Source organism: Hermetia illucens, chromosome 3 (genome assembly GCF_905115235.1).
Source record: "Hermetia illucens chromosome 3, iHerIll2.2.curated.20191125, whole genome shotgun sequence".
Lineage (NCBI taxonomy): Eukaryota > Metazoa > Arthropoda > Insecta > Diptera > Stratiomyidae > Hermetia > Hermetia illucens.
Window position 1 is genome coordinate 95027333 of NC_051851.1, and position 19905 is coordinate 95047237.

Here is a 19905-nt window from a genome sequence, read left to right on the forward strand (position 1 = left end):
TCCGGAGATCGTGCATTTCCAATCTTGTGAAGGTAAGACTGAAAACCTCCATGCCCACTAAAGAAATGTATAAGGAAATAGTCGGTCTCGTAGTGCTTCCAATTCAGCCACGCACCTAAGTTGTCAATTTGGCGCGCAGTCCATCTGCCTTTAGTTTTATTTTGCCAAGATAACTGTCACTCATTCATGGTGCGTTGCCGTTCTTTACGTGCAACCACCTCCCTTAGCTCTTCTCTCTTGCGCTTGTATATGGCTTTACGCTGTTTAGCAAGAAGGGCGACGGGATTACTCTCGCGGACACCTCCGCGGTCGGTTCAGAGATAGTGCGGTACGCAGTCACCACCCGCAAGGGTCCATGTATCTGTATTTGCGCGAGACGGTTACGATATACCTCCTTGCCAAAAGCGTCAGCCCATTCCTCTGAACCGTAGACCAGGACAGACTGCTTTGAACTTATCAGTAGGCGTCGCTTGTTAGACGTATAATCCGCAATACTTGCCATTAGCCCGCTTAATGCCGAAACTCCAGCTACACCCTTGTTCGCTTCTGCTTTGATTTGCTCAAAAAAGCTCATCTTTGAGTTAGAAGTCAAAGGTACTTTATCACTGATTTTGACTCGATTATCTATTCATCGAACGATATGGGTGCAGGGTCGGAACTCTTCTTTTAGTCAGGAGGACTACTTCGGTTTTTTTCCAGTGCAAAGTTGAGACAATGAGAAGTCATCCATCCGCTTACCCGTCGTATCAATATGCCAAGTGTGCTTTGCGCCTGTTCGATAGCGCATATGGCAACATCATCTGCATAGCCGACCAGGCGCGATTCTTCTTGCGTGTCGAGTTTATGTAGTATACCCAGGTAATGTTTTCTTTGCCGAGAGTAGCACCGAACGCGATGCATTAACAATGCTAGGTCCGCCATCACTGATCTTTTAATATAGAAATAGAAACACATCAATATCAAGTTTAAACTGTTCCGCGTCAATGCTTCCCATGTGGTGTTCTATGGAAGCAGGACATGGAAAGTACCCGCCACTATTACTCGAAACATCCAAATTTTCATCAACTCATATCTGTCATCATGTCATGGGATTATTTCGAGCTGAGACAATATCCAACACTTTTTCGGCTTACAAGCTAGATGGCCATGTTGATTAGAATGCGGAAGTGGAGCGGATAGGACATACAATATGGTACAAAACTGATTCAAAGGATATTACGAACCAAAAACGAACTGAAATCTCTTTAAATGTGTATTTTATACACAAAGATTTCATGTGATATTTTTTTGTATTCTAGAATCTCTGAAAATCGATTTTCTGAATTTTGCAAGAAATACGCAAATAGTCCATTGGACCAGTTTTGCACCAGAACTTTGTGATTGTGATAACGGTACCTAAATTTCAGAAAATCGTATAATTGTGAAATCCACTCGTGTCTATTTGAGCGTCTACGGCTAATATATATTCTTGTGCAAATGCGTAAAAGAAATTTCAGTTATCACAAATATATTAATTCAAGCCCAAAATGGCGAATGCACTCGCAAAATCTTAAAAATTTTGAAAATTAGCAAGCCATTTGTGCAAATGACTCTAAAACGCAGAAAATAACTGAATCAATATCCACACAAAAAAAAACGTTACTTGTCACCCATAAGCCCGTTTATGCAGTACCGGGCCTATGGAAAGCCTAAAGCAAGCATGTGGTGTCTTCGATAAGCAGTGCAGCGGGTATCCGAAAAAATCGGCCTGAACCATGTATTATAATTTTAAGAATATTAAAGAGAAAGAAATTCATAATGCAAAGATATCAAAATACAACCATTTTGAGGTACCATACATTTTAGCCCCCCCTCCCATATACTCTTCCCATCCTCTGGGGTTTAGATTGAAAATTCAAAATTAATCATATTATTTAAAAATAACTGCTCCATCTCCCCATAAACTCCTCACCTTCTCCGGCGATAGGTTGGAAATTCAACCTTTAAAATTATTTTAGAATTTAAAGATTATTTTTTCTTGTGGAACTAAGATATATCCCTTCCAATTAGATGGTAAGGCGTGCCGCTGAAAAAGACCCGCTCGAGAAATGCACGCAGTTGAGGAAAAGATTGAGTATGGTGGCGACTTTTTGACTGGAGAAGACTGAATCGTATCGTGACATTAGCCCTAACTATATTGGACTTAAAAGTCTTAAAGTTTCTCCCACTGCATGGGAATGTATCGAGTGAACTATTTTGAACTTTATTCGACTTTCGCTCAGTACTTTGTCTTTCCATCAATCTTTAGCTCTCGGCTCCGGGTAATTTGAATTTTGCTGTCATCGGGCGTTACTTATTATAAATTATGGAATATTTAGGAATTTCGAGTAATCTTGTCATGTTGGTGGAAGTAGTGTGTAAGGTCCGTATAGATAACTGCTGCTGCTGACGTCCACCGTCACATATCGATGCATGAATTCGGGTTTTTTTATGGAGCTCGCGCGGCACCCACTTTGAACAGAGCTTTCATATACCCAAATATTCATTCATGATATATCCAACGCATTCTTTTGATATCTGTAGAGCCTGACCTATCTAGATGAGTTTCACGCTGCTGCCATCGAAAGCTATTTTGTGGACTTTTATGATGTTTTCGCCGGGGTGTCCAATGCGTGCATCGTCCTCCATGCTCATTTCGCTTCGTTTAAACCACTTCTCAACGGTTGATTTTCTTATTCATGAAGGCGTAGATTTTGTATCGATGCATAACTGTAATTTTTTCAGATTTCAATTGAGCCCTTTCATTTGATACCCTACATGGCCTTATCCAGCAAAAAAAAAGTTGCTCCTCCATATCGCATATATGTTTTTCTTCATTGAAATGTTGGTATGAGTTTGCCCCTGTTATTTTTTCCACCATTTTAATTCCCTTTGTCGGCTTTACCAAGTTTTAGTAGCTTTACCTGGTCATTGCCATTCTAATATCTTTGCTTTGTTTCTTCGATTCAGTGTTGCTCCTTGTCTTGTAAATTGTTGATCCTTAAAGTTAGCTAATTGGTGAAGGATTAAAAAGAGCAGTCATTCGATAGAAGAGTGAGCCTACTCACAGCTCTTACATTGTGAACACCACAATGAGAAGCAGGTCCGATGTTGCAAAACATTCACATTAAGTTTATCAAAAAAGGTTTTATTGAATTTCTGCTGCTAACCAATCATCCAGTTGGTAATTTCTGAATTTCTAATGTATATTTGGTTAAATTTTCCTTTTATAGCGTTTTGCTGTCTGAAAGGTCATAACCAGGCCCTAATTGAAGAGGTGGTAAATTTTCGTCGTACCAGATCTCGAGAACTATCTCGTCTTCTTCATACTTTGTCACTCATTCTAGTCCGGCCATCACTTTCCGCAAGAGTACAAAAAAAACGATGGGAAAATAACAGCCACGGAAGTCTTTGACTGGATATTATTTCAAATTAAAACAAAGCTTGAATAAAAAGTATCCCTTCTGGTCTACGTAACATTCTCTCCGAGGCTGCCCTTCGTTGCCTTTTCCGCCACCTCCTCCTTCCTCGTGCCTCCAACTGGTGACAACTGCTAGGTTCACATCTTTCCACAATGTGTTATTAAGAAAGGAAAAATTGTCTTATTCACCTGCTTAGAGAGAAGTCAATGGTTATAATTTTTAATTTTCGAAAGTCATTAACAAGTTCATCTTTGTTTGTTATGCTCGACTTATTCTGAAAATGTCTTGATATTAATATCGATTCAATTAAATTCAAAATATATTTAAAATTAAAATTTGCATTTCATTTTATTTCTTAATAAACAATTGATGTATGAAAATTATGGTCAGTCCGCTAAAATGTTATTTCCTTATTGTGCTCGACTAACTCTATATTAACATTCGCTTTCGGCTCTACAAACGTATGATTCAAATTTCTCGATTAGCCCTTCAATACCGGATAACGATTCATATGCTGGTTCTAACGCTAACAACCGCAAACCATGGGTGCTTGAAACTTCTAAAACTTCCCATTTCTCTAAAAGTTTCAGGCAATTCTTGATTGAGTCCATAGAAACGCTTTCACCTGAAAATAGCAATAATGTATACTGGGAGCGTTGGATAATGGACGACATATTAACATACTATAGGGACATTCGCCACACTCTATCTGCCTTGTCAGTTCCTTAATGCATGTTTTGATGAAATCCGATTCTAACGTAGAATTTCCAATTAATTCAACAAGTAAATTAACTACCACCAGATATGTAAAACCATATGGAGCTAGGATTGCTATGTATGCATCGATTTCTTCCTTTTTATCGGACGCTAAACGTATTACTTCTTCGGTCATTTCATTGTAAACGTTAGCGTCATCGTCGTCATCCCACATTGTGTTTTCAACGTAGCTGGCTATTCTTCGACTATGCATTTCCATTTCGTTGTAGCTTTTATTCTGTAAAGCGAAAAGTAAATTTATAAGGTCTAATCAGTTACATTATGAAGCAAACCAACCTCTGGTAAGATGACGATGTCTTCTTCGCGCAGGACGTCTATGGCTTCATCAAGAAGCTGATCCAAATTTTGGGTTGGCTTACTTAAAATAAATTCATAACGAAGAATATCACAATGATTGATACAATGTTCCTTCAGTCTTTTTCTTGTTATTCTTTTATCCTGAAATAAATAGAAATTATTTGAGTGTTTTGGATTTATTGAAAAGAATGGATGTGTAGTTGCTTCCTAACAGGTCAAAATTACATGAAATGAAACTGATTGGTAGAATGGAACTATTAGAAATTGACGAAACAGGACCCCGTGATAAAGGAAGAATGCAATAGTGAACCTATGAAAAGTGATTATTAAGTGGAAAGAAACAAAATCCATCGGAACGACAAAAGAAACGAAATATATATAACTTCCATAAATCAACCCGGCAATTAGAACGGAAATCGGTGAACGGGAAATGCGTGAAATCGACGATAAATGCGACACTCTTGAGTCGAAAATTAGTAATTTATTCTCGATTGCGCTCACCGTACGTTGGACTTTTTCTTTTATTGTTTGTCTTCGTATACTTTGTGTGTGCGGCAGTCGCCTTCTACGGCGGTGCCTACGAGATGAACAACCATCAGCGACATGGTCATTGCTGCCATTTTCGCTGGTTATACAGTGAAGGAAATATCCAAGAACTTGGAAGCCGGAAAAAACACTGCTGGTGAAAACGAGAAGCTTAGATCCAGAAGGCGTATTAAACGCTGACTGCAGGGAAGCCTTTCTCAGTGATGTGGACGGTTTGGAACGATTGAAGGCGATTATCAATTCATACAAAATCAAAGTGGGAACAGCTACTGGGAAGACATTGAAAAGCATTTGGAGGAAACACAAAGGAGATAAAGGGATGAAAATTATCTTCGACTTAACTACGTGCTTGTCGGACTAGATGAAGAGGCGATTGAGCTTGGCTATTCTAAAAATCTGAAGGAGCAACTCATTAAATGTCTGTCACTGGGAAACGCAAAGCCAAATTACTGAAAGCGCTAAAGCTAGGTGACCGCATATCAAGTCATTTGCGGCACGAGATGTAGTGACAATCGACACCGAGCTGCTGGTTTTTGTGTTGCAGAGACCAGGCCATTCTGATATATACGGATTCGGTGTCCATGGGACACGTTGACCACCACCGTCGATAAAATCAATGAAGCCCGCGTGCTACCCGCGATTGGGGGAGGTGTTACGTGACAAACCAGGTGTTTCACCTGGTTCGATCGATTAATAAGTCGTCACAACCATCGACAAGGGCCAGGGCATGCTAGTACCACCGAAGTTTCACAGAAAAGGCCACTAAATTTTCCAGCCTTTGCACGAATCATCAATTTTATGAAACCCAAAAACTTATTTGCTCTTAAGAAATCGTAAATGTGAAGAAAATCACGTTCTTCTTTTTAATTCACTGACAACTGCTAGTGAAAAATTGTCTTCCTCATAATGAAGGGAAATATGCAAAGACCTAAAATAAACCAACGCATTCAATGAGCACAATAACAAAAGGATCAAAGAATTTGATTTTATTGCTGGTGTTACTGATGCCAGAAACGAATTTCAAGTCGAAAATATCAATTTAATGTCTGTCTTTAATATCTGCACTGGAACTATTCCACTTTCCAGGACATTGTTATACTCCAGTGTATTTATGATTGAGTTTACCTATTTAAAGAAGAAAATATCGATGGGATTGTAGTGTTACGTTCCTAATTGAAATACAAGGCGGGAAGTTGGACGCTCCAGGTATGAACGGTTCTGTGTATTCCTTATATTAAAAATATTCAAATGGACATTTGCCTTATTAGTACCGAGCACATAATTTACATCCATATATTCTGTCATATTTTGCGTGCTACTGACATTCAAAGTTTTAGAATTTGCACTGCAGCGAGAACTTTAACCTATTATAACTTTGTTAGTAAGAGTGCGATTTCCACAGTTCCCACCAAATTTGGCGTCAATCGATGTAATCGTTTCTGAGAAAAATGCATGCGATAGATTGACGGTAAACCGATTTTAATCATCAGACTTGTTTAACACATAATCTTAATTACTTGACTGGCTCCGGTCGAATGTTATCAGTCATCGTCACCGTGGCAAGTACGTTACACTGGCCCCAAACGTGCAACCAAGCTGTCAAATTGGTTGTTACGGTTGCCGTAACCTGATCAACCCACTGTAACTTGTCCACACACGTGCAATTTCGCTGCAACCGCAACTTGCCGACAAACGTACAATCTCCCTGCAATCGACAACCTACTTGACAACTGACTTGTGCACATATGGCTAGTATTAAGCTGGCTCAATACTTGAAATAATAAAAACTTGTTGTTTCTTTTTCGTTAGTGTCGATATTTATTCTTGCAAATACCGATATTTCGGGAACCACTTGTTCCCTGCATCAGTGCTAACAAGTTTCAGAGAACATAGAAAACTTGTTAGCACTGATGAAGGGAACAAGTGGTTCCCGAAATATCGGTATTTGCAAGAATAAATATCCACACCAACGAAAAAGAAACAAGTTTTTATTATTTCAATTAATTAATCGTTGGAAACACCGCATAATTTCACTCAGATGGCTCAATACGTCCGCCGTTTGCTGCTTCAAAAATTTATTTAGGGTTAATGACAATTGATGTTAATGAAATCGATGAGCGAATGATACTTCAAAAGTCCTCTATCGGAAACTTGGTGGAAGTACACGCGCATATACATTTTTATTCTTTTGTTCCTGCTTCCGCGCATGAGCTTTTTGGAAAATTATTGATTGATCCTTACTCAAGGGCAGTGAAACGAAAAAAATAAATTTAGCTACAACGGTACAGTGCTATAAATATAGACTTCATTGGGAGGAAAGAGTGCAAATATTATATTTTACAAGTATAACATACTTTCCCTTAACAGAATAACATATTATAGAAAAAACATAAGTTTCATTTTTAAAGTAATTAAGCAAAATATTGTTTGTCAACGCCGCACACTCAAAATGTTTTTAAAGAATACATTTCTTGCTGGGAAACTGTAAGCTTCCAGAAGCGTGCTATATGAGCTGCAACTCTAATGTACAATGAATATTCCACACGTGTATGTGCCAGATTGCCAACAAACGCTAGCAACCACGCCAAATATTCTGTTCACACACTTGCGCTTGAAGCTTTTGTCATGGCTTGGCAAATATGTAGTATTTGTTGTTTATTGCTACGATCTTATTATGGTTCGCCAAAAAAGCAAGTGTCAGAAATATTTTTAGTCAGCAGGCTTTGATTAAATGAAACAAAAACAAAAGGAAAATATTGAAAAATAAATAATTTCAATCAAAATTTCCAAACTCCGACGCAAAAATACATATTACATTAAAGTCATAATTATCGCTCACTGGTGCGCTTAGTATATAATAATAATAATCGTTGCCGCAACAATCCATATTGGATCAGGACCTTGAGGCGTTTTAGAGCACTTCATTCAAGACCGTAACGGTACACTACATGATAGTCTGTAGGAGGCATTGTGGTCAGCATTGCGCCCGCCCGAAATTTATTACCCTGATTTGACACAGCTGAGTCGACTGGTATCCGCCGTCAAATCACGATACAAATTCGTTTTGAGAATGAAGGGGATCCTAAGTCCGCATCAACTTAATGCAGGACCGGACCAATTGAGGAGCAACTTACTCCTTCTTTTCTGGTCCACGGACCCCTCGCTTAGGGCTTGCACCCAAACTTTTTTAAAAAAAGTCAAGCGACGACGGCTTTACGGTTTCTTACCAGGGCAGAGGCAAATCGTCAGACGCTGCCTCACCTCTGCCCTGGGAGCAGCGTGACCGTAGCGGCTCGCGGCTTGGTCCGGTCCTGCATTAAGTTGATGCGGACTTAGGATCCCCTTCATTCTCAAAACGAATATTTCAGCTCTGGCCAGCTTTGGTCAATAAGGCGGATTTGCGCTCAATATAATTCGTAGGCATGTCGTGTTTTACGAATTATATAAAGGAGCATTCAACATCTGCGAGCCGCTACGGTCACGCTGCTCCCAGGGCAGAGGTGAGGCAGCGTCTGATGATTTGCCTCTGCCCTGGTAAGAAACCGTAAAGCCGTCGTCGCTTGACTTTTTTTACGATACAAATACCGCTGAGATTTGACCTTCTGTACAACATCCTTGTGCTCTAACCACTCAGCTATCCGGGCACATACATTCATACATACATATTAATAGTATGCATCTGAATATTTACACTTTTACCATTTACTCCGCGCGCAAAAGCATCCATACATATATATGTAGGCAAATTGACTACTCCTGATAAGAACGCATATGATATAGAAATAACTAAAAAAGTTAAAAAAAGGAAAAATTAAATGTTCCCCCGTTCATGAGCTCGCTTTATTGTGGTATTATTGTTATTAAATACGAGGCTTTGTTTCATACAAAACCATAAACAACCCGAATACCGGAAGCTGGACGCTTCGGGTATAAAATTCAAAATATTCCTTAATATATTTCCAAACAGCAACTGCACCATTCATATGAGTTCACTTTATATGATGATCCGAAAAGTGCACCAGCTAGACTGGGTTCCAGCGCATTCGAGTGCTTCAGTCGAATTTCCGATGTTTGTCACTTCCCTATTATTTTCCAAGGATTTTAGAAGATCCTTTCCCAATAACAAAAAAATCATTGAGCCTAGATTACAACGGAAGCCAACCAAATCACAGTTGGTTCTATAGTTATGACACGCCCCATAAATACAAATTTGCTCTTGCTGTAAATATCAACTCAAATAAAGAACAATTCTTCATTCAGTCGGTAGTAGAGGTGGACAAATTTTGATTGAATTATAGACATTCGGTACTTCTTTCTCAAATCATTCAGTATTTTTTGTGAAAACTATTTACTAGACATCTTATAAACGAATTGACAAATTGGATTGTAGCAGGATGCTTTATATGAGAATTATACGTTCGGCAGAGGTTTCCTAAAGGTAACATTGTGATTGTGATGGATGATTTGAATGCCAAGGTGGGCCCTGACAACACCTTGCATGGACATGTAAAAGGAGAAACAGTCTCACTTGTATTTGATTAGTCACCCTAATACCCTTATCCGTATGGTAGGGTGACTAAGCCCCTCAAAACAGAATAAAAATGAACACACTGGCACATGTGACAGCTGGAGGGTATCTGCGTGGTTAATGATAATCAGTGTTATCAGATGACATGTCAAATGTCAAGTGTTGTATCGAGCAAAATTTCAGAGGAATGATCTTGTCACCGGTATTATTTTTTCTTTATATCCGGTGACGTTTTTCATATTGCCTTGTTAGGAGGACGTGGAAGATTTCAATGACTATGATATCTTTCCCAAACACCACGCCAAAGTTAATCACACAAAAAATGTCGATGAATTCAATTAAATAACAGAAAAAAACTAGCGTTTCATCGATGCATTTAAGGAAATATGCATTTTTCGCAAAATAGTGGACAGTCAAAACTAATAGTTCGATGTTTTTAGTGTGGGAATTGGGAAACTGGACGCTTCGGGTATAAGGCTTTTGTGTTCATCTTACGGGAGAAACTCTATGTACGATTTCCCATTCGTGCATAAATAAAAACACAAAGCATTCCATCATATTTTGTCAAACTTCAAGATACACATATTTACATACATATCAACGGCATAAATAAACCAATATTGTCTATTGCCGCATTGATAAATTGATCTAACACGCTTTCATACACTTCCACTTTACTCCCTGCACAAAAGCACGCACGCAAATTGAAAACCGCTGGTAACCAGGTACACACATGTCTATTATATTGATTACTACCCGCAAGCTTTATTACACATTCATATACATGCATACACATGTCTACCTCGAGTAAATGACACTGATATACAAATAACTAAAAAAAAAGCCAGAGAAGAAAAACTAAAACGTCTCCATGGACCCCGCCGTTCATATAAGTTCACTTTATGTGATGATGATATCATGCACGTCTTAAGGTGCAATAAATTTTCCTGATCTGCGAAACTTTGACATTCTATAACCTTGTTAATAATAGGTCAAGAGTCTTCAGAATTATGTCCTATATTATCGCCTATGCTGATACCAAATTTTTTACTTCTGGGATGAACTTAATTATCGGGGGTTTTCCGGTAAATTTCTAAAATATGTTAATATACTATTATTAACTTTATTTGAGCAGATATTGGAAGGGGATGTATTTCGAGGCCTAGATTTCATATAGCCGCATCACTGCGTTTTTTTTTTCAATTTTTTCGATTGGATAGGCTCTAAGAACGACACCTGTTTCACTTTTTGGAGGACACATTTTAAGCCCCATCTCCCCTATATTTCACCCAATATCAGAAATAGGATCAGTTTCCGGAAGAACTATTCGAGCTCTTTCATTTGATACCCCACATGACCATATTTCGTGCATGCATGGGAGTCCCCCTTCAAGCTTAAGACAAAATTGCGCCACTCGCCGCATGTAAATGGGCACACAGACCACACTTTCTCACCAAATTTCGGGACAATCGGTTTAGCCGTTTCCGAGTAAATCGAGTTTAACGGACAGACAGGATCATACTCTCTGTTGGAATTTTGTAGTTCTATTGTAATTTTGTTGTTCTAGGATGAATTTAAGGGAGGTTTAGCAGTCAATTACTAAAAATTATAGTAATATACTATTAATTATTTCAGATTTTTCAGGCAGTTTCTGAGAATGGGCCTGTTAAATAAATCATCACTTTCGACCCCCCCACACTCCCCATCTTTCTAACGGTTTCAGAAAGTACTAACCGAGACCGTTCATTTGATACCCCACGACTATATTTGGTGAAAAAAAAATTTACACCCTCCTTTTGCATGTACGGGAACCCCCTCCCTCCTTAAATTCGACGTAGACAGATGTAACACACTGTATGCGTGAGCATTCACAATTTTCACCATTCCACCGAATTTGGTGTCAATCCCTATAATCGTCTCCGAGAAAAATGCGACAGACAGTGAATCGATTTTAATAAGGTTTTGTTTTACACAAACCCTTATCTAAAAAAAAACGGAACCAATCGATCAAACACTACATTTTTATGTATTCAAGTCAAGTTTCAAAAAGATCGATTTAGTATTTTCCGAGTAATTTTGGTCACCAGTTTCAAGCATGTTATTTGTAGAAAACCCGCGTTTAAAGTGTCAACTTCAGGTCGTTTACGGTACGGATTCTTCTCTTTCAAAGATCATATCTAAGTCAGTTTTATTCGGAAATGTTTAAGACGTATTCTCAGAGATACGTCGACGAAAAAAAGTCATTTTTTTTTTCGATTTAAAGTAAACTTTTACAAAAGTTTCATCGCGTCAGTATAATAAACCAACATTATGTTTTGATAGCCAGATATTGTCTTGTAAACAATAGAATATTTGTATATATGACAGCCGTGAACTTTTCTCCTCCAATAAACTCACAGCGCTATTTTATAAAATCAGTTATTTTGTAATAAGCAATAAAATTGTTTCAAGAGATTGCACTTTATGACTAATACTAAATATAGCGTGGCCAATTTAAAAACGTAAATAGAGACTGTGATATAGGATAGAAGCGTATACAGAAATCAGAAGAAAGCATACTTTGGACTGGAGTTGCTGGGACTTGAAAATGAATTTGCATTTCCAACAATTGATGTAATATATTGATTTGTTATCTAAATATAAACAACAAATATATTGTCATCCAGTTAATGGGACCTGCCATCGTTTTTGAATGTGTTTACATCTGTGTATGGGCTGATTAAGAGGCATAGCCTTTGACCACTCAGAACGTAGTGATCCATTGTACTCAATGCCCACATCTGATAGAATATCTCAGATCCGATTATGTATCGGTGGATTTCCTTTAGTAAATGATGATACCCGCTCCAGCTGAGGTACATCAGCACCGAAAATCTGATTAGTCTAGTGCCTCCATAGGCAGAGCGTTTATATAGGAAATGTTCGGGATTTAGCTTTCTCATTACGTATCATCTGGTAGAATTCCTATTTTGAATATATATATGTCCAACTATTGAATTATGACTAGTCAAAATGCCAATTAAGCTTCACCAGTTTCCCGTAAGGCCTGATTCCAGTTTTTTATAGCAGCATTAGCTAAGGAAGGGTGATTAAATCCCCTGTTGCTAAGGCTTCTGAGACTTTATTTGACACTACAATTCCGTGACCGAACCCAGAGTAGTTCCACTGTCTTTGAGTTCTGGACCGGATTTTTCGCTACATTTTGCAACTCATTGATATGAGCGCATCGCCCGTCCCCCGTTTCATCAATTATCATATATTTCTTATATGCAATGAATCTGCTAACACGAGTGACCCATTATTAGTATACTAATGCTAATGTGTCCGGATGGCTCAAGTGATTAGAGCGCTGGGCTGTCGTAGCAGAAGGTCTCGGTTCAAATCTCACTGGTGGCAGAGGGATTTGTTATCGTGACTGGATGTCGGATACCAATCGACTCAGCTGTGAATGACTACCTGAGTCAAATCATGATAATAATCTCGGGCTAGTGCAATGCTGACCACATTGCCTCCTACAGTGTACTGTAGTCTACCGTTACGGTCTTGAATGAAGTGCTCTAACACACTTCCAGGCCCTGATCCAATATGGATTGTTGCGCCAGTTTTATTATTAATGCTAAACATTTAAAATTTTTAGATGTACTACATCAAATTGAGTGAGATGTTTCGATTTCTTGGGGTTGAGTAATTTCTGATAACTCCCGCTCTTTACAAATAAATTCAGAGCCAATACCTGCTATATTCGTATGGGGAGTCCCCGTTGACCGCATCTATCGATTGGATAGTTCCTGAGAATATGGACGAAAGTAGATTATAGGTAAAAGAAACTAGGGCCAGACTGAAACTAAACCAATGTTCATAGGCCAATCTGACCTGTCAAAAATTTTGAAAGAATTGGTTGAGGGCTACATCAGGGACAGGCTTAATATCAGCCATCATACTTTTTGCAACTTTGCATTAGCTAGCATCTAAGATTGAAACAGCTTTCTACAACAAAGAGACGGCTGATAATCCCCATGGCATAAACAAGGACATTCGATAACACCTCCTTTAACATACATTATCCGCCAAAAGTTTGATGTAGAGAGTACTGTATATAGACTTCTACGATTACTGGTTTAAGCAAACTTGTGTGATGAGAACACGTACTCCATCATACGCAAGGATTGTCCGCAGGGGAGAATTTAATGACCAATACTGTCGGGCCTTGTAATAGACGAACTACATATTTGTTATACTAAAAGACATGGTATTATGCCCCAGCAATATACTGATGGTATAAGTATTATGGTGAACTGCGCCAAATATTTACAGCACTTTCTGCGATTTGCAAATGGACAGTGTGATAAAAAAAGTTTTACCTAATAAACCGGCCTTCTAGCTTGTAGCAGAAAGAAAAGGATGAACTTATTTGAATTTCAATCTGTTCTCGGCAGCGGCTCACGATATCAAGGGAATATACTTTATGGAAGTGATACTGAATCGAGAAAAGATGTGATGATCGGTAATGTGATATATCTTTTTGGTAAATATCTCACATTATTTTTTTTTCCTGAAATCTCCTTTCTCGACGCCTGGTCATTACTCGAGTTGCCAACCTCTTATGACGAGTATGCTTTATTATGATTCTTTTGGCGCCGACAATGCTAGCATTTTTGAAGTTCCTTTCACGGAGCACCTACGCTACTTTTACTTGCCCGTGCCAAGAATGCTATTAAATACTCATGCACGCAAACAACGAAGAAAGAGGATCAAATTAACAGCCGTGGAAAAATTAAAAGAAAATCCAAATTCACAATCAAAAAAAGTATGTCAAAACTAGGAATGAGATCAAGCGCGTTCAAAAAGGGGATCTAAATAGTTCGGCGGATACACCGTTGGCTTTAATTACGATGGGGCATCGATTCCAGCAGGATTCGAAGGTAGTGTGAGGGAAGATTATTCCATTAAAAAGGCGTGTCTAATACTTTAGGATAGTTATAGAAGAGCCGAATTGTTATGCTGGTTAAACCAGAATGAGTCCAAGATGCCTAATTCTTCAGTAATCTGACGCAAATTTTCTTTCAAAATTTCTATATATATATTTTCATTGGCAACGTTCCTTCTTTGAACAGTAGTGCGCCTACCTCGATGTCGCGAAACAACGACTTTCATTAACAGCGATTATCATTTCTTTTTTTCTGTATGTATGTATTCAGTTAGACTTCTTTACCACAAATCCGTGCATCCTCAACTTATTTTCTCCCCTACTTTTACCCGCGTTTTCACTTTATTTTTAGCGTTGTTGACCAACTTTTTTCGACCACTGTATGTGCGCACAATACATTCTTCAATTCTGTTTATTGTATTGTGATTTAAAATAAAATTAAGTAACAGTAAGATTTGTGTTACTCTATTTAGCTTTAGTATGGTAACCAAAGATAGAGTAGAGGACGTGCAAAGGACTTGTCCGGACTTCATGCCATGAAAGATACACTCTCCAGCTGTGGAGATGTGCAGTGATTTCATGTTGCCAAAGTTCTGCCGAGACTCCAAAGTCGACACTTCAAGAATTAGCAGAGATTGGAATTCTTCAAGAAATATGGTGCAGATGGCTCCGAAACAGAAAATGGAAAAGGAACAAGAATATATGACATGCATGCGAGAAACAACTTATAGGAACCCCTATGTTTTAGGCACACGATACTCTTGTGCCTCAGAGAAAATCTTTGGCTTTGAATCACCTCAAACCAAATCTAAATTGATGTGGAAATGCGAGCAAAACCTTAACGCGTGGATGCATTTACAGGAAGTGCCACTTGTAGGACCACTTTGAGCTAGGAGACTGAACTAGTTCATTAATAGGAAACGCAAATTCGAGCTATAGGATCTACAGCCGAAATAATGGGACTAAATAAGATCAAAGTAACGACGACACTGATATGTCTAAGACCGGTCATTATCATCCACAAAAGCATCTGGACAAAACATTGGAAACCCATATGCAGAAATTGCAATGAAGATCAAAACATCTCTCATATCATCTCTTCTGCTAGACATTGCTTTTGCCGATGGGAGTATTCTAATTTGAGGTTACTAAAAGCTTTCTCTTTGCTGGGGTAATGACAAAGCACATGTTCTAGGCCATTTCTAGGACAAATCGTCCAATCTAAGGCTGTGAAGACACAGTTGTGTTGCTCGGGTGATTAGAGACATATTTTTCTCCTACTAGCTTCAATCACGAAGTGGTTACCTGTACAGGGAAAAATTCACAAAGAATACAATTTCTTCTGAACGAGTCCGTCGATGGAAATAGTTCTATTCCCTCCCTGGTGCTTGATAAATTTAATAACACATTAGACAAGTTAATTGTTTAGGATAAGTGAGGAATCCTAAATCCACAACCACTTCTTGTTGGCGGTTTCTACTAGATATAATTCGCGCCCTTGGCGTGTTTTTCCAAATATATAAAGGAGCCTTTTCCATCTGATGCTACTCACGGTCACGCTGCTCCCAGGGCAGAGGTGAGGCAGCATCTGTCGAGTTGCCTCTGTCCTGGACGAAACCGTTTGTCCTATAACATTAGACAAGATTCTGACTACTGAAGCACTGTGGTAGTTGCTTATCGGCGGGGAGACCGCTAGCGCACTGCTAAATACCATCGGTTATGGACTCAAGAGCCTTGCACGGTAGCGTGCTTTTCATCAGGTGGAGTACCTAGTCAGATATCTTCTCAGCCTTGGGAATTGGTCGGGACTATTAATTTAAAGAAACTTTTGTAGGAGACATTAAGGTAACAGGCTCCATTATGAGGTCATGAAGCCCAACCTCCTACTAACAACTCCTCCGATGGCAATATATTACTAAGCAAGTTGGGAAACCGGAAGCTCGGCGCTTCAGGTATGAAAGGTTTTGTTTGCTTCTTGTGTGAGTATATTTGAGTGTAGAACTATCCCATTTGTACGTAGCCTGTTAAGAATATGCATTTAGTATGCCAGATTTAGTACTTCGGACTGTAAATTTACGCGGTAAAGACAACTTTGAGCTACTGTAAATTTGTTACTAATGGTGTGATTTTGATCAAACTTGGGGATGATATGCTTCATATTATATTTTATACTACTACCAACTTTTATAACTCTGAGGTAAACTTAAGGGGGGTTTTACTCAATTTACCCAAAAATATGATTATATACTATTATTAACTTAATTTGAACAGATATCGATGTGGAGAGTATTTTGAGGCCTGGGCACCATATAGAGACAGCTTCATGATTTTTTTCAGATTTTTCTGTTGGGTAGTTTCTGAGAATGGGTCCGTTAAAGAAATCATCACTTTCCACCCCTCCCACTCCCCGCCTTTTTAACAAATCTCAAAACTAAGACCGGCTTCGAAAAGTACTAATTAAGACCTTTCATTTGATACTCCACATGACTATATTTGGTGGAAAAAAAATTTCACACCCCCCTTTTACATGTATGGGGACCCCCGCTAAATCTCAGCGTAGAAGGTTATCACTCACTGCTGGTCTGGGGGTCCACATTTCCCACCTTCTCACCAACTTTCGTGTCAATCGGTATAGCCGTTTCTGAGAAAAGTGCCTGTGACAGACAGACAGACAGATAGACTTTAATAAATTTAATGCAAACAAAACCTTAAAAACGAACCTGTTATTTCCATTGATTTCTTGAGGATTAATATTTAATTAAATAATTAAGAAAAAATTCACTAAATAATACCTACATGTGACTAAATTAGATCTTATGGAAAATGACTGAGGTCAACACAATGTCGAAAAAACTACTATTGACAAGTTTCGTTTTACAAAGTACTATCGACTTTCTAGGAATAATCTACATACCCTTTGATTGCAAACCGAGACCTTGATTGTCCCTATCAAGCGATACGAGAAAATGTGTATCTGCAGATAACTACCCAGAATTAAATAATTCCAGCTAATACCTGCCTTCCCCAAATAGGCAATTATTCAGAGTTACTTTTTCAGTTTAACTAGTGCTTACTTACCTCTTTCTGGGAAAAGATGTGTAATGCGGTCACTACTATTGATTGAAGAACAAAATATGGAGCTAAACCATTTCCATAGTACGTTAATTCAATAACGTGTGGTAATTGTACATTTGGTTTAATAACTATCGCATCACCTTCCTTTGTTCTGCTCACCAAATCTGGAAAAAAGTATCCAATTATAATATTTCCCAATATTCCACTTTCACCACTCACCTTTCCCCAACAAATTTGAGGCATAACGAACAATTTGTATGGATTCGCCCGAAAATGCTAAATCTTTTCGGCCACACAGCCTCTTCCTGAGAGCATCTAACTCTTTAGCTAGCCTTTCCTCTGTGGCCCCATTGCGGAATCGTGTAAGCAGAAGAAACGCAATCGCGTTGGTAGTCATAACGGAAGTAGCGGATACACAGTCGTAGACCACTTGTCGTGCTATACTCTCTACTAGTGTCCGTTGATCCTCGTTTACCACGTCCGTTCCGTACAATGATGAAGACGATTGGATGTGGTGCATGGCTCTGGAAGCGGGGGTGTAGATCTTCGTCCCTTCTACTGCCGCGATCTCGTTGTAGGTTTGCACAAGTTCTTTTATTGAGAACGGCTGGTTGAAATCGATCCTCATCAGGCCATATTTTGAATTCAATGCCTTCCAGATTCCTGATATTGCTGAGGAGAGCGTCTCTGCCTTTTTCCGCTGACCCATTTGTTCCGTAACAAAATGCCCGTCAACTAGACGCTCGTAGTTCACTGAGACGGGGACTAACAATGCATCTTTGATTGTACCATCCATGAAGGCGTTTACAATTACAGATAAGATGCCACTCTATAAAATGGGGAGAAATCATCGTTACACTGAGTTAAGATATTGACGATTCGGAAAATATTACCTTTGGCATGCATGGCTTTCCAGTCCTCGTACGTCCGCCCTCCACGAAAAACTCCAAATTATGCCCCGCTTCGAGAATGTGCTGAGTATACGTTTGCAGGACAGCACGATACAAAATATCTTTCTTACCCACCACCGGGTCGATCTTCCGCTTTATGAAAAACGCTCCCAATCCTCGCAGCAAGAAACCAAATATTGGTATTTGAAGATTATCCCCTGCCACCACTATCGGACTGCGAATGTCGTTATTCAACAGAATGAAACTAACAATTATGTAATCCAGGTGACTGCGATGCAGCGGTAGAAATATTAACGGAACCCCGTCTGACTTCTCGGCAGTGGCTTTCAGCATATCTATTTGTTTGGTGTTTGTTACCACACCTGACAGGAAACGAGGTAGTAATTTGTACAGTAGCCATGAAGTAACGCGTAGGAGGAAGTCGGACAATTTCGATCTCATCCCCATGAGAATTTGCACGGCGCGCTTCTCCTCCTTCTCATACACCTTTTGGAAGTCCTCATTCTGCCCAGTTGAATGCAGGCCATCGCCAGTTCCATCCTCCAGTTCAGCTCTCTCCCTCAGAGTATTTTCCGCAGATTGCTTTATGGCAGACTTCAATCGAACGCTTTGCAGCACAGCATCTGAAACCTACAAAAACTCTTGATTGCTTCAGTTCGCACTTCTGCCTGTTGCTTGGGCAATACACGAAATGGCTTCGTGGAGAGATATCTGGTTAATGAACACGTCGCAATAGTGCCTCGAGACCCAGTACATCTCGCCATAACGTACGACCAAGTTCTAGACTATAATTGGAATTTCTTGGGAGGAATGGAGCTTCAAAGCACGGAATGCGAGGCACTTTGAACGGAACTTAAATTATCAAACAATAGGTCGACTGCGCGCGACCCTCCATGCCGGCGAATCTCGCCGAATGGCATCGCGGAAGATGTTAATTACCTGCAAATACTCGAACTTCTTGAGGCGAACGCACTGCGCCAGAAATGGAAAATAAACACCCCAGTCCAAAATAGAGCTGTACGGCTTTCTTCCCGCGTGCTGGGTGACGCGCAGAAGGTCCTTCACTCCGCATTGGTCGTCAATTATGTCGTACCGTCCGCCCTAAAATAGAAGACGTTGTTATAATTGTCGCTCGATGAACGGTTCTACTTTAATCCGCGCTGATTGCTGCCAATTAGCACCAATTAAGGCCCACACTCACTTCGAACCAGCCGCGGGCTTTGAAACCTTCAGTCATGCCTGCTTCACTCTAACCAGACGAGGATCAAGGAAGTACACAAATCAAAGTTCTAAGAGGGTCTGCGAGCACTCGCCGCTTTCTTACATAAATCACCGCAAAATGAATTTACTCCATAAACGAATGTCATCCACGGCGTGCACTACGAACACATTGCGGCTTTCCCG

At 39.4% G+C, this 19905-nt stretch overlaps 1 protein-coding gene across 2 annotated transcripts in view; it reads right to left on the reverse strand.

Annotated features, from left to right (window-relative positions):
• Nucleotides 1-3758: 3758 nt before the first annotated feature.
• The window catches only part of LOC119650753 (glycerol-3-phosphate acyltransferase 1, mitochondrial), a 44199-nt gene continuing 28052 nt past the window's right edge, over nucleotides 3759-19905 (reverse strand). Inside the window, exons 1-8 of one of the 2 annotated variants that reach the window (XM_038053848.1) lie at nucleotides 19703-19875; nucleotides 19441-19602; nucleotides 18484-19131; nucleotides 17810-18419; nucleotides 17594-17754; nucleotides 4494-4655; nucleotides 4125-4434; nucleotides 3759-4065 (exon numbers count right to left, since the gene is read on the reverse strand). In XM_038053848.1, coding sequence (XP_037909776.1) covers nucleotides 3875-4065; nucleotides 4125-4434; nucleotides 4494-4655; nucleotides 17594-17754; nucleotides 17810-18419; nucleotides 18484-19131; nucleotides 19441-19602; nucleotides 19703-19738 — 2280 coding nt within the window. In that variant the 5' untranslated portion in view covers nucleotides 19739-19875 and the 3' untranslated portion in view covers nucleotides 3759-3874. Of the gene's footprint in view, nucleotides 4066-4124; nucleotides 4435-4493; nucleotides 4656-17593; nucleotides 17755-17809; nucleotides 18420-18483; nucleotides 19132-19440; nucleotides 19603-19702; nucleotides 19876-19905 lie in introns of those variants that run through there. The other variant, XM_038053847.1, reaches the window with a different exon arrangement.